A 14,908-nucleotide genomic window follows, 5' to 3' on the forward strand; every position below is an offset into this window, starting at 1 on the left:
TCACCACAACTAAAAAAAAAGAAAGCCCACGCACAGCAAAAAAAAAAAAAAAAAAAAGACCCAACACAGCCAATAAAATAAATTGTTTTAAAAAACTTTAAAAAATAAAATAAATAAATAAAAAAGATAGGAAAGGATGGAACATATGTAAAGACTCGAAAAGAATTTACATTTAATTATAACTATTTTTTGAATACTTAATAACATAAGGTGTACTATTACTAGATGCCATGGGGGTTCAAAAAGCTATGAACTATGATTAACGGGAATTCCTCAAGAAATCTGCAGTCTATGTAGAATGGCTGGATATGTTTATTAAGAGAGGACAGTAAAGTACAGGTATCTAACCCGGCCAAACGCTAGTCTGGTTAATTAGCATCAGAAGGATCCTTAAGGTGCATCCTCCTCCTCGGATACCCTAGCTTCCGCCTGCTCTCAGCCCTCCGCACGCCCTCGGATCAGCCCTCCGGGGGACGGTTACCTTCCCAGCAAGAGTACGTTGTGGACTGAGTGGGACAGGTGCGCGGGGCGGAGGTGACACCACAGTCCGTTATTTCCCACGACTCCCCTGGCGCCCTAGAGCCGCGCAACCCTGCGACGTGTTAGAGGCAGGAGGAACGCGAGGCCCAGCGGACGGTTGTGAGGGGCGTGGTGCCCCGTCCCTTCTGTCGGCCGACCATAGAGCTTTCAGACCTCCAGGATTCCTAGAGAGCTCCCGGAAGTGGCTTGGGGCAAGATGCGTGTTGGCCGGTGTTGTGCCTCCGCACGCTTGGAAGTTAGGGGCTGGAGGGGCCTGGTCCGGTTACAGCTGTCGCTCCTTTTTATACCAGCCCTTTCTCCAGGTCTGTCCACCCTTTGCAGCCTCCCTTCCCCACCCCGGGCCGCCGCTGGAACTCACGGTGAGTACGGTTCGGGCTCCGGGCCTGAGGAAGGGGGACGCTTTGTAGGCAGACCAGGCCGCAGCTCAGGACAATCCTTGAGGGGTCTGGAAAGGGGCCCTGAGCCGAGGTTGGCGCCCCGGTGATTCGGTCGATCAAGGGTCTCCGGTTGCCAGCGCAGGCCGAGTCCGCGTTCCCAAACTTTTTGCGAGGGAACCTTAAGTGAAGAGTCGCTTTCTTCATCGCTAATCGTTTTGTGGTGTTATTTGCAGTCTTATTTATCTTAAAATAGGAAATTGTCCCCGTGTTATCTTTTACCCACGCCTTTCCACGATCTGAATTGTTTTTACATTTCCGTCACAGTTATCATTTTTGCATTTCCGTCACAATTCTCATTTTTTAAAAAAAGATGTATTTTGCTTTTGGAAACCCCAGTTATTCTTGGAAACCTATTTTTCCTAAGTTATTTTGCTCTTTGTAGTGTATTCAGAATATGCTGGTGTGTTGACTGGATAACTGTACAAAAGAAACGCTTTCTGACAACTTCGTGGTGACGTAAAATTCAGACTTATTCAGAATACTTTGTTTATTAAAGCTAATTGAAGCAGAGGCCTGGGAACTCTTTAGGAGAGGCCCCATTTCCAAAACTCAGGTGACTCATGAATAATTTTTGTTGGGCAACATTAAAACTTCCGTCACCACCTCTAAAAAATAATCCGTATTTCTGTTATTTGATTACTTTAGTTAAGTATACTTATGCAGTAATCATTGTTTTAGCAAATGCATACATATTTTGAGTTTCTGCTGTGGCTAAGTGTGAAGTGTGGTAGATGTTAAAACATTCAGCTTATGCAGTTTGAGATACCTTTAAAGCACGGTGGTTTGCTTCATCTTGATCTTTAAAGCCTGGAAAATATCTTTGCTTTGTTTTATTTTCAGCTCCCAAACATCCCAAATTAGACTTAAAGGAAGAATTAGTCTAAAGGAAGAAAACGTTCTTTCTTCATCTGTTGAAAAGATAATGCTGTTAAAATGTGTTGTGCCTTCAGTAGTTCACAGTATTATAGCATTTGAGATGAGAAAAAGCTTTAAAGATTATTTTAACCTCCTATATCAATAAACTTGATGAGGTATTCCTAAAAGAGGATGTAAGAAGCAGTCTTTATCCACAATGTGCTTACCAACTTAAATACAAGTGTATATAAACAAAACTGAGAGGAAGGTACATAGTGGACTAATTTTGTAGTACATATCTTTGTACTTGGTTACTTATAGGCTGTAATTTTCAAAAACTGTCCGATTGAAGAAGGAAGAGACTAAAAATGGAAAATTAGTTACTAAAAAGACTAATCAGATAGATACTGGACAAGCTTTGTTTGTTGATTTGGTTTAAAATGTGAACAAACCTGATAATTAGATGACTCACATCAGTTTCACTATTGAGATTTTAACATCATTTAGTATTATATTACTGTTTTAACATATCAACAGTATAAAGTTCTTGAATGATGCACAGTTAACATTGAAACCCTTTATAGCTAGTATTGACGAGCATTGATTATAAGATGGAAGATGGCCAGTTGTTCAGTAGTTAAAGATGAAACTTGACTTTAGGAAATTCGTAAGAAAACATGGAAAACTATGACTATGCAGAATCACATTCAAAACAATTAGAGCTTAGAGTTCATATCCCATAGCAATGACCTTTTTAAGTTTTTAAACCATAAGTATCTATTTTAAGAAAATTAAAGAATTTATTAACTTTTTATTGATTTTTTTAAATGAATTATTTTAAAACCGTGGATGTTAATCGTCTGTTCAAAACAAAATTGTTTACCCCTTGTCTCAAACCCTCCACAAAATTTCAGCCTCTTGCCGAAATGCACTCTTCCCTCAAATCTCTCTATTCCAGGAAATTCCCTCACTTCTTTGTAAAGTTATCATTTATGAATTGAATCCTCTGTTGTCAGTTACCATATTTAACCTTATCTCTTGCTCCTTGATTTCACCTATCTGTAGTTTACTCCTCAAACTATTGTTACCAGTCTTGTCTGATTTTAAAGATAGTTTTTCAAATTCTCTTCCTTTTCTGTCCACAGTCTCTAAGTAGGGGTTCTTACCCTTTCTGGAGTCCTTAGGTGGGCGTTTGGTATATAAACACTTATGAAATTGAATGTAAACTTTTGTGCCTGTGGGCCTTTTTATGGGGAAAAGTTCTGTGTTTTCATTAGATTGAGAGACTATGAGCCAACCCTACCCCACCCTCTCAGCCCAAAACCCCTGCAAGATAGAGGCACTGCTTTGAAGACTCACGTCAGGAACAACATGTAATCGGATTTTCCTTCTAAACGCATACCTCTTTCCCTTGGTGGACTACAGGTCTGTGATTTTATACTAATGTTAGCATTTCTTGCCAATTGCTTTTGGATGTGATGGCTTTGGTTATGCTCTTTTCCATTCTCTACAGAGTTGCCTTCAGTTATGTTTTCTCCATCCTGTTGTCCAAAGTGCTGCCGCTGTGATCTTTCTGACATACAAATATGTAATATAACTTCCCTGCTTAAAAAGAGATAACAAAGAAAAAGGTCAAGGCCACAGACAAACATTTGCAAGAAACCCATGCCATCGGCACACATTTGCAGTACATACTGTACACAATGTGATAAATCTGGACCGTGTAAAAAATAACTTGGCAAGAATGAGCACCTTAATCTTCTGGGGCAAGGGTTGTTGGCGGCTGAGGAGTGGGGACAACAGGGAAGACCTAATTTAAAAGGTAATAGGTAAGCTGAGACTTTTAAGTTAGAGTTGAATGATTTCAGCAAGACCAGGATTTATCAACCGTGACATTGACACTTTAGACCAGATCATTGTTTGTTGTGGGGGATTATGTTATGCATCGTAGTATGTTTAATAGCATTTCTGGCCTCTACCCACTAGCATCCCTTCCCCTCAGTTGTGACAACCAAAAATGTTTCCAGACGTTACTGAATATTGCCAGATATTCCTGGGAGAGGGGGGCAGAATTGAGAACCACTGAATTAAAGAGCTCTGCAGCAGAGTGTAGATGTGAGGAGAAAGCCATATTCAGAAAAAGCTGTATGAAGGTGAGTTTATAGCATGTATAGTTAGGCACGTTTACATATCATAAAGGGCCTTGCATACCATGCTGGAGAGTTAGGTTCCCTGTTGAAAGATTTTAAGGAGGTGAGTTGTATTACATATTTTTTAAAACAGTCTCACTAGCAGTGTATTAGTTGCATAGGGCTACCATAACAAAGTACCATAGACTGGGTGGCTTAACACAACAGAAATTTATTCTCCCATAGTTATGGTGGCCAAAAGTCCAAAGTCAAGGTGATGGCAGGGTCATGCTCTCCTAACTTCTGTTGTTACTGGTAATCCTTGGGATTCCTTGGCTTGCAACTGCATAATGCCATCTCTGCCTCTGTCACATAGCTCTCTTATGTCTGTGTCTTCACATGGCCTTCTCTTTGTGTGTGTCAGTCTCTGTGTCTCTTCTCTTGTCAAAAATACACCAGTCATATTGGCTTAAAGGCCCACCCCACTCCAGTATAACCTCATCTTAATTTGATTACATCTGCAAAGACCCTCTTTCCAAATAAGGTCACATGCACAAGTACCAGAGGTTCGTACTTCATATATTTTGTGGGGGGATACAGTTCAACCCACAATAAGCAGCTTTATGGAACATGAATGGAAAGAAAGCATAACCAAAGGCAGGAAGACCACTTACCACTGCTACTGCAGGCAAGAGATGATGCCTAATACCAAAGGTAAAAGCCACAGACATATATCCTACAAAAAAAATTGGACCCTGTAATTGAACAGGTCTAAAGAAGACCTCAGGCCTTATATCTAAAACTTAACTCTTCAACAAATATAAATACAGACTGTGTTGGGTATTGTAAATATAGCCCTCTAATGTTCTTCAATTCTATCAATAAGATAAAAGATAAAGACCTCTACTTGTGGGAAACATACAATTAAGTTAGAAAGTCAGTACTCCTTTGCAACTAATAATATACAATTGTGGCAAAAGTAACATTAAAGTAATACATACTTACGTAACAGATGTATAGAATAAGAGGGAAATCGCTTCCAATTGGAGTCATTAAGAAAGGATTTTAAGAAGAAAGCGTTTTATTTTGTCCTTTGAGAGTAGGTAAATAGTTTGGGTAATAATGAAAGAAATCAGAAGACTTAAATAAATGAACAGATATACTATGTTTATGGAATGGAAAACAGTATTGTTAAGATGTCAGTTGTCCCTCAACTGAGCTATAGATTCAACACAAATCCTATTCCAGGAAATATTTTTGTAGGAGAAGCCAATTATAAAATTTATATCAAGAGACAAGAGAGCTAGAAAAGCTAAAACAGTCTTGAAAATGAACAACAAAGTTGCAGGACTCTTAGTAATTGATTTCAAGGTTTTAAAAGCCACAACAGGGACTTCCCTGGTGGCACAGTAGTTAAGAATCCTCCTGCCAATGTAGGGGACACAAGATCAATCCCTGGTTGGGGAAGATCCCACATGCTGCGGAGCAACTAAGCCCATGTGCCACAACTATGGAGCCTGCACTGTAGAGCCCGAGTGCTGCAATTACGGAAGCCCATGCTCTAGCAGCAAGAGAAGCCACCGCAATGAGAAGCCCACACACTGCAAGGAAGAGTAGCCCCCACTCGTCGCAACTAGAGAAAGCCCACGTGCAGCAACAAAGACCCAATGCAGCCCCCCAAAATAAATAAATAATGATAATTTTAAAAAATTAAAATAAAAAAAAATAAAAGCCACAACAGTCAAGACAGTTTTGTATTGGCAAAAGGATAAACATGTAGGTCAATGGAACAAAATAAAGATTCCAGAAAGAGATCCACACATATATAGTCAATTGATTTTAAGATTTATTTTATTATATATTCATTTTATTTTTGGCTGTGTTGGGTCTTCATTGCTGCACATGGGCTTTCTCTGGTTGTAGCGAGTGGGGCTACTCTTCCTTCCAGTGCATGGGTTTCTCATTGCAGTGGCTTCTTGTTGCAGAGCATGGGCTCTAGGTGCATGGGCTTCAGCAGTTGCATCGCATGGGCTCAATAGTTGTGGCTCACGGGCCCAAGAGCACAGGCTCAGTAGTTGTGGTACATGGGCTTAGCTGCTCCGAGGCATGTGGGATCTTCCCAGCCCAGGGATTGAACCCATATCCTCTGCATTAGCAGGCGGATTCTTAACCACTATGCCACCAGGGAAGCCCCTAGTCAATTGATTTTTGACAAAGATGCAGACAGTTCAATGGGTAAAGTTTAATCTTTTGTTACAAATAGTGCTGGAACAATTGATATCTATACAAAAAAAATGAACCTCCATCCATACCTCAAACTCTGAACAAAAATTAACTTAAAAGCAATCATAGACCTAAAGGTAAAACTTAAAACTATAAAACTTTTAGGAAAAAGCAGGAGAAAATCTTTGTGACCTTGAATTAAGCAAAGATATCTTAGATATGGCATCAAAAAAGTACAATCCCTAAAAGAAATAAGTTGACAAATTAAACTTCAAAAAATTATGAAATTCTATTCTTGGAAAGGCACTGTTAAAAGAATGAAAAGGAGATATTTGCAAATCACATATTTCATAAAAGATTTGTATCTAAAATATGTAAGGAATTCTCAGAAGTCTATTATAAAAAAACCTAATTTTATAAATAGGCAAAAGTTTTGAACAGATACTTACTAAAGAAGATGCAGATGTCCCTTGGTATCCATGGGGGATTCGTTCCAGGACCCCTCACAGATACTAAATTTGTTGATGCCCAAGTCTCATATAAAATAATCTTTGCATATAACCTACACACCTCCTCCTGTATACTTTAAATCATCTCTGGATTATTTATAATACCTAATAAGATGTAAATACTATGTAAATAGTTGGTGGTGTGTGGCAAATTCAGGTTTTGCTTTTGGGAACTTTCTGGAATTTTTTTTCCCCCAAACCTCTTTGAACCGTGATTGATTGAATCCAGGGGTGTGAAATCTGTGGATATGAAGGACCAACTGTGTGGATGGCAAATAAACACAGGAAAGGGTGCTCGACATTATTAGTCAGTAGAGAAATGCAAATTAAAACCTTCATGAGATACCACTATATGTCTTTTAGAATATCTAAATCTGTATATATGTCTATATGTTTATTTATATGTCAAATGCTGGTCAGGAAAGGGAGCAACTGCATTTCTCACATATTGCTAGTGGTATGCAAAGTATTATAGCCACTTTGGAAAACAGCTTGGCAGTTGCTTATAAAGTTATACATGCACTTACCATATGACCTAGCAATTTTACTTCTGGACATTTCCCCAGTTGAAATGAAAACTATGTTCACACAAAAACTCATATGCAGATGTTTATAGTGGCTTCATTTGTAATCATCAAAAACTGGAAGCAGCTGAGATAGTCTTAACTAGAGAGCAGATAAACATTTATCCATGTAAGGGATAAACTCCTGATACATACAACAACATTGATGATCTCAAGTGCAATATGCTAGGTGAAAGATGCCAGACTCAAAAGGCTACATTCTGTATGATTTTATTTATAAAACATTCTGGAACATCATTAGTGTATGGGACTAGGTTTGGGGGTTGCAGATACTAATAGGGCATCCAGGTTCCTTGGAGGTGCAGGACCTGTGCCCCAAAGAAGAGTTATAGAGCTTGAGATAAAGTCCATAGTAGAAGTTAGCCTGGAGATGGGGGAGGGGGATGGTCAGGGGAGCACATGTATGATAATGTTAGGTGGAGAAGAAGAAAGTGTTAGCACACTTCCTGACAATACCTTGAGCTAGATTATATGGAAATTAGTCTCATGTTGAGAGTGATGGGCAGGTTGAGAGCTGAAATGTGTACAAACAGTATAGCTGATATAGCAAATGCTGAAAGGAGTTAAATCAGCAGCAGTGAGGGCCAGATGAGGTTAAATGCAGAATTTCAATTAGACCCAGTCTACATGGTTTCCTTACTTTGTTTAGCCATGTTCCACATCCCCAGCAGAGAAAGTGGAAGGAAAGCGTTATTCCCAAATGGGAGTGGCATGCAGAAGGCTAAGGAGGCAAAGAGTTATTTCTGGAGAGGATCATGAAGTCCATGTCATGGTAGGGAACTTATTAAGATATCTCAGTAAGTTACTGTGATCTTTGACTTGCATTTACACTGTTTTCTTATTTTCTCTTCCCAAAGAAGTACCCTTAAAGAAGAGGCCCTCAGAAGGTTTCTCTCATAAGAAGATAAAGAAAGTAGTGGAAACGAGTGTCCTGAGCTTTTCTGGCCCTAAATGGCTGCAGAATCAAGGAAGTCTTTAGCCCCATCCCCACCAGACCAGGCTCCTGAAGAGGACCTTGTAATCGTCAAGGTAGAGGAAGATCATGGTTGGGACCAGGAATCAAGTCTACATGAAAATAACCCTCCTGGCCAAGAGCTATTCCGCCTGCGCTTCAGGAAGTTATGCTACCAAGAGACACTAGGACCCCGAGAAGCTCTGATCCAACTCCGGGCACTTTGCCATCAGTGGCTGAGGCCAGATTTGAACACCAAGGAGCAGATCTTGGAGCTGCTAGTGCTGGAGCAGTTCTTGACCATTCTGCCTGAGGAGCTCCAGACTCTGGTTAAGGAACATCAGCTAGAGAATGGAGAGGAGGTGGTGACCCTATTGGAGGATTTGGAAAGGCAGATTGATATACTAGGACGGCCAGTAAGTAGCAGGAGGTGGGCATGCCGTGACTGTGAGAGTCCAGGAAGCTGGGTGGAGGGGCATTGACACAACAGTGGGAGAATAAATGCTGAGCATGAGTTTCTGTTGTAGGAGGATGAAAAGAGTTATAGTGTGGTATGGCTTGTATTTGTAGAGTTCTTTTTATTCTTATAGAGGATATAAATCCATTTTTTATCCTCATAATATCCCTTCAACTGTATTATTGTTCTGTTTGCCAGATGGGAAACTGATGCATAGAGAGCTTAACTTACTTTTTCAGGGCTACCCAAATAATTAAAGGTAGATCTGAAACCGGAACTCAAGTTTCCTAGTTCCTTATCAAAAGTTTTTTTCCACTGAAGAGCACTGCTTTAAGTTTCTGTTTCTCATTTTCCCCCTATCTTGGGAGTGCAAAATATAAGCGTTGTGTGCAGCAGGGAGGGCATCAGCAGAAATCTTTTCCTTCAGTACTAAGCAGAAGTGATGCCTTTCTGTGCAAATCAACATGTTTGTGTTCTTTACTGCCCCTAGGAAGTAAGTGAGATTCTGCTTTTTCCTTCCCCCAGTATATATCCCTATAGATATGCTCTTGGTCCTCTTATGTTGTTAACTTCATTTCTCAAAGGGATTCCTCATAATGCAGCTGTCTCACTGCTTCCAGGTCCCGGCTCGTGCACATGGACATAGGGTACTCTGGGAGGAGGTGGTGCATTCCACATCTGCACCAGAGCCTCCAGATACTCAGTGCCAACCTATGGCAACCCAGCACAAATCTCCAGTGCTCCAAGGGCCACAAGACCGAGGTGAGGAGCAAGATTTCATTGATGAGGAGTGGGGAAGTGGAAAGGAAAGAAGGTACATTTGGGACACCTGTCTACTTCCTGGAAGGAACTAGCCTCTACTGTCTACAGACCAGGCATAAGATCTGATTTAAATGTTTATCTAGGCTTTAAATACAGACTGTTAGTCCCAGTGGTAAACTCATGAACAGATTAAAAATTTGGGGATTTTATGTATTCATACATTTCTGTTACCACAGTGTATTTATAACATAGGCATTCTGAGGTTTTGCTGGTATCATCATGCCACTTTATTTGTAAATATTTCAGTATGTGTTTTCTTAAACAAGAGCGTTTTCATAGATAAGCACAATAAATTGATGACAATTAGGAAATTTAACACTGATGCAAAACTAATCTAGTCCACAGTTCATATTCATATTTTGCCAGTTGTCCCAATAATGTTCTCCCAGAGTCTAGTCTAAGGTCCACTTTGCAATTAGTTGTCGTATCTCTTTAGTCTCCTTTAACTTGGACTAATTCCTCAGCCTTTCTTTGCCTTTCATGATCTTGACATTTTTGAAGAGTACAAATCAGTTATTTTGTAGAATGACAACAATTTCAGTTTGTATGATGTTTCCTCATACTTAGATTCAAGTTGTGTATATTTGGCAGGAACACCCCAGAAGTGATTTTGTGTCCCTCCTCAGGAATATGACAGGAATTTGTCTGTTATGGTAATGTTATCTTTGATGACTTAGTTAAGGTTATTCTTGCTAGGTTTTTGTTACTGTTTTCCCCTTTGTAATTAATAAGTAATTTGTGGGGAGATATTCTTGAGTCTAGGTAAATACCCTGGTGCTTATCAAACTTTTGCTGCTGAAACACTAGCTTTAGTATTTATTGATGCTTCTTGACTGAATCAGTGATTACTAAAGTATTCTTTTCTAAGTGTGTCATTTCTTCTACATTTGTTTATTGTAATAGAGCGTGTTCCCTCCTCCCCCTGTTTTATTCATTTTTTATTTATCTATATTCAATATAGATTCATAAATTCTTATTTTATTCCAGAAATGTTCTGTTACTATCTTTATTTTGATGCTTAAATTGTCTCTGAGTTGGCCAGAGGAGGCCTCTTTAGTCTGGTTCCTGTGTCCTATTGACATTTCTCCATCATTTTTTGAGAATTTTCTTACTTTCTTACAGAACAAGAAAAGATATTGTAGTCTCATTTCATAGTTGCCCTGCATTTCTTATTTTTTCATTTATGTGATTTATAGTAATTTGTTCTAAATTAGTGGATTTTTAGTATTTCTAAAGAAGTATAGAAACATTTTCAATTAATAATACAATTCTTATGTAAAATTTTAATGCCTGTTGCCCAAGACACAATAGTCTATGTTGATTTTGGTATTACCCTGTCTGGTTTCTATAGGAAGCAGATACTGGCAATCATGGTAGACGTTTCAAAAAAGTAATAAGAGTTAGTAGAGCTAGATTGGTTCTCACATTCAGTTTGGCAAAGATTAGGACCTAAAGAAATACTGTGTACAAGCACAAGAATAGAATATAGCTTTGGTGGTAGAGAAGAAATTGTAAAGCAATTCCTGTTAGGAAACCAGTACACTTTTCATTTTTGACACGTAACTTCAGGCTGAGTGGGACAACAAAGTGCAGGTGTTTTGTGGGCAACCATAGATATGGACCCAGAGTCCAAGATTAATAGCATTTCATATGCAAAATCTCCAGCATGCATATCTGCTGAAATACAAATAATTTTGGAATGTGTTAGTGTTGGTACCTATTACTGTAGGACAAGGCTGGTCTCATTCATAGCTCCTTTCTCCTCTCTCAGCCATATCTGCTTCACAGAGTCCTGCCTCTTCCCAGAAAGGAAGTCCTCGAGACCAGGAAATGACAGCTACACTTCTTACAGCAGGGTTCCAGGTGAGTTGTGCTCCTTCACACTGAAACCCCATAGCTCTACTTGACAGTGTTTGTGGCATCCACCCATGTCTGGACTATCTATAGCAGTAGTCACTTAAGAACTTGCCTCATGTTCTTCTGCATAGAGACAGATTGATTCTTGATTTTCCCCCAATAAATCTGGTGCATTTTCCTGTTCTTCCCAGCTAGCTATGCATATCCCATTACACGGTACATTGCCACCTGTTGATCCACTCCAACCCTGGTAGATCTCTCTGACTCTCTGGGTTTGAGCTGAAGAACAGTCCCAGTCTCAAAGTGGGCATCTTGTTTTGTTTCAGACTTTGGAGAAGATTGAGGACATGGCTGTGTCCCTGATTCGAGAGGAGTGGCTTCTTGATTCATCACAGAAGGATCTGAGTAGAGATAACAGGCCAGAGAATTACAGAAACATGTTCTCCCTGGGTAAGGAGAGCTCTGGTTATTATTATCATTTAAGGTTTTTTATTTGTTTATGTGTACAGTAGCTTTGAGCTTTCTGAAAGACATAGTTGAGTTTAAACTCAGGACCCAACAGAAAGACAAAATATTGAGACTTCTGGAGTTCTAAAAGGAACTTTTGCAGCCACTATGGAAAACAGTATAGAGGTTCTGTGAAAAACTAAAAATAGAACTACCATATGATCCAGCAATCCCAGTCCTGGGTGTGTATCCGGAAAAGACAGAAGCACTAATTCAAAAAGATACATGCACCCCAATGTTCATAGCAGTGCTATTTACAATAGCCAAAACATGGAAGCAACCTAAGTGCCCATCAGCAGATGAATGGATAAAGAAGATGTGGTGTATATATATACATATATATCAATACAATGGAATATTACTCAGCCTTAAGAAAAAAAAATGAAATAATGCCATTTGCAGCAACATGGATGGACCTAGAGATTGTCATATTAAGTGAAGTCAGAGAATCTAAAAAGTAGTGAAATCTAAAAAATAGTACAAATGAACTTATTTACAAAACAGAAATAGACTCACAGACAGAAAACAAACTTATGGTTACCAAAGGGGAAGGTAGGGGGAGGGATAAATTAGGAGTATGGGATTAAGATACTATGGTATATAAAATAAATAACAAGGATTTATTGTATAGCACAGAAACTATATTCAATATCTTATAGTAACCTATAATAGAAAAAAATTTTAAAGAATAAAGATATACATATATGTGTGTAACCGAATCACTTTACTGTACCCCCAAAACTAACACAATATTGTAAATCAACTATACTTCAGTTAAAAAAATAAATAAAAATAAAATAACCAGAAAAAAATAAACTTTAAAACATAAAAGGAAATTTTATTCTCTAATCTAGGACTTATCTTACAGTTTGTAACTGGGCTTTGGTCTCTTTGCCAGTTGGAAATTGAAATCTTTTTACTGCTCTCTGTGTTCACATAGATTTCTCTCACTTAGAGCTTTTGTAATCCTCCTTTTTAATGACTGGGACTTTTTTCATTCCTATTCCACTCATTAGATCTTTTTGTAGTTTCATATTCCTTCCCACTCCCCAGCTTCCACTTCTCAGTTGATCACTTCTCTATTTAGTCCTCCTTCCAACAGCGCTATTTTTTGGTGGCAGCTCTTCCCCAGTTGGTGTGTGATTCTTCTGTTGACCCTGCTCCTTTCTCCCCATATTAACGAAGGCATTTCAGAGACAGATGGAAGCTTTGCGTTTACTTGTAGCTGTTCCATGTGTATTTTTCTTTCCCCCATCTTTGATTTATTTCTCCTAACATAGAGAATAGAAAGTAGCTTTGGCTTGATGTTTATTACATTTTTATTCCAGGTGGTGAGACCAGGAATGAGAACAGGGAATTAACTTCAAAACAGGTAATATCTACTGGAATCCAACCACATGGAGAGACAGCTGCCAGATGCAACGGGGATGTTATCGGGGGTCTTGAGCATGGAGAAGCCCGAGACCTTCTGGGCACGTTAGAGAGGCAGCGGGGAAATGCCACCCAAGAGAGACGACATAAATGTGATGAATGTGGGAAGAGCTTTGCTCAGAGTTCAGGCCTTGTTCGCCACTGGAGAATCCACACTGGGGAGAAACCCTATCAGTGTAATGTGTGTGGTAAAGCCTTCAGTTACAGGTCAGCCCTTCTTTCCCATCAGGATATCCACAACAAAGTAAAACGCTACCACTGTAAGGAGTGTGGTAAAGCCTTCAGTCAAAACACAGGCCTGATCCTGCACCAGAGAATCCATACTGGGGAGAAGCCGTATCAGTGCAATCAGTGTGGGAAGGCTTTCAGTCAGAGTGCGGGCCTTATTCTGCACCAGAGAATCCACAGTGGGGAGAGACCCTATGAATGTAATGAATGTGGGAAAGCTTTCAGTCATAGCTCACACCTCATTGGACATCAGAGAATCCACACTGGGGAGAAGCCCTATGAGTGTGATGAGTGTGGGAAAACCTTCAGGCGGAGCTCACATCTTATTGGCCATCAGAGAAGCCACACAGGGGAGAAACCATACAAATGCAATGAGTGTGGGAGGGCCTTCAGTCAAAAGTCAGGCCTTATTGAACATCAGAGAATCCATACTGGAGAAAGACCCTATAAATGTAAAGAATGTGGGAAAGCTTTCAATGGGAACACTGGCCTCATTCAGCATCTGAGAATTCACACAGGGGAGAAGCCCTATCAATGTAATGAGTGTGGGAAAGCCTTTATTCAGAGGTCAAGTCTCATTCGACATCAGAGAATCCACAGTGGAGAAAAATCTGAATCCACAGGAGTTTAGGAAAAAACTTCAGTCATAGATTGGGCATTATTCAACATTAGAGGAACCACGTGCTGGTGAGAGGTCTTTCAGTGTAATAAAAAGGCAGAAAGTTCAGCATCATTACAACCTTATCTAGGGTCAGAATTGATAGTGATGGCAAAGTTAGAATAGTTCTTCAGTAGTTTTGGCCCAGTGCCTTGAGGCAGGTTGATTAGCTTGACTATCTTGGGAGGTGTCTGATGGAGTGGAGCTCCCACTGGCCTAATGTATCCTTTAGAAGCTTAAAATAGCATTAGAGCAAGGTGCTTGTTGTGGCTTGAGGCACTTAACTTTGTCTCTGGTGAGTAGCTATAGATTTGAGAGAGGCTACTCCTAGTTCCTCTGCTTCTTCCCATCTCCTGTGATCCCCTTCTCCCATTTATTCCACTAAAGGTGCACTTGTGCTCCTAATCTGATCTAAGATGCTGCTATAGAGTTTGAAGCAGCCTCTGTGTGAGACTTATATTTATATTTAGCTTTCTAAGATCCTAGTTCTAGGGAAGTTTTTACAGACACAATGTATTTATGCTTAAGTGTGCATTTTATTTTATTCTAATGCTCCTGATAGTGGAAATCCATATTCCCATGCAAACTCAGAATGCTATATTTTTAACAGCACTCCAGCATTTTTCTTCATTTATCACCGTCATTGACTCCACTGAGTCACTGACCATCCATACGTATCCTTCACCACCCCCAGTCCCAGTACCTGTGTCAGCAAAGGA

General features: G+C 39.7%; 1 protein-coding gene across 1 annotated transcript; it reads left to right on the plus strand.

Annotated features, from left to right (window-relative positions):
* Window positions 1-716: 716 nt before the first annotated feature.
* On the plus strand, window positions 717-14,239 carry ZKSCAN8 (zinc finger with KRAB and SCAN domains 8). Its single transcript, XM_057699973.1, has 6 exons — window positions 717-899; window positions 8,135-8,645; window positions 9,307-9,448; window positions 11,280-11,371; window positions 11,692-11,815; window positions 13,201-14,239. Exons 2-6 carry the CDS (start codon window positions 8,229-8,231, stop codon window positions 14,160-14,162), a joined length of 1,737 nt encoding a protein of 578 aa, XP_057555956.1. The 5' UTR covers window positions 717-899; window positions 8,135-8,228; the 3' UTR covers window positions 14,163-14,239.
* Window positions 14,240-14,908: the final 669 nt, after the last annotated feature.

This window comes from Hippopotamus amphibius, chromosome 11, assembly GCF_030028045.1.
Source record: "Hippopotamus amphibius kiboko isolate mHipAmp2 chromosome 11, mHipAmp2.hap2, whole genome shotgun sequence".
Lineage (NCBI taxonomy): Eukaryota > Metazoa > Chordata > Mammalia > Artiodactyla > Hippopotamidae > Hippopotamus > Hippopotamus amphibius.

What these genes read in the sequence shown, in the direction of transcription:
- ZKSCAN8 (XM_057699973.1), top strand. Translation starts at nt 8,229, where the DNA reads ATGGCTGCAGAATCAAGGAAGTCTTTAGCCCCATCCCCACCAGACCAG. An exon ending in TTGATATACTAGGACGGCCA is followed by an intron (nt 8,646 to 9,306) that starts GTAAGTAGCAGG and finishes CACTGCTTCCAG; the next exon opens with GTCCCGGCTCGTGCACATGG. An exon ending in TTCTTACAGCAGGGTTCCAG is followed by an intron (nt 11,372 to 11,691) that starts GTGAGTTGTGCT and finishes GTTTTGTTTCAG; the next exon opens with ACTTTGGAGAAGATTGAGGA.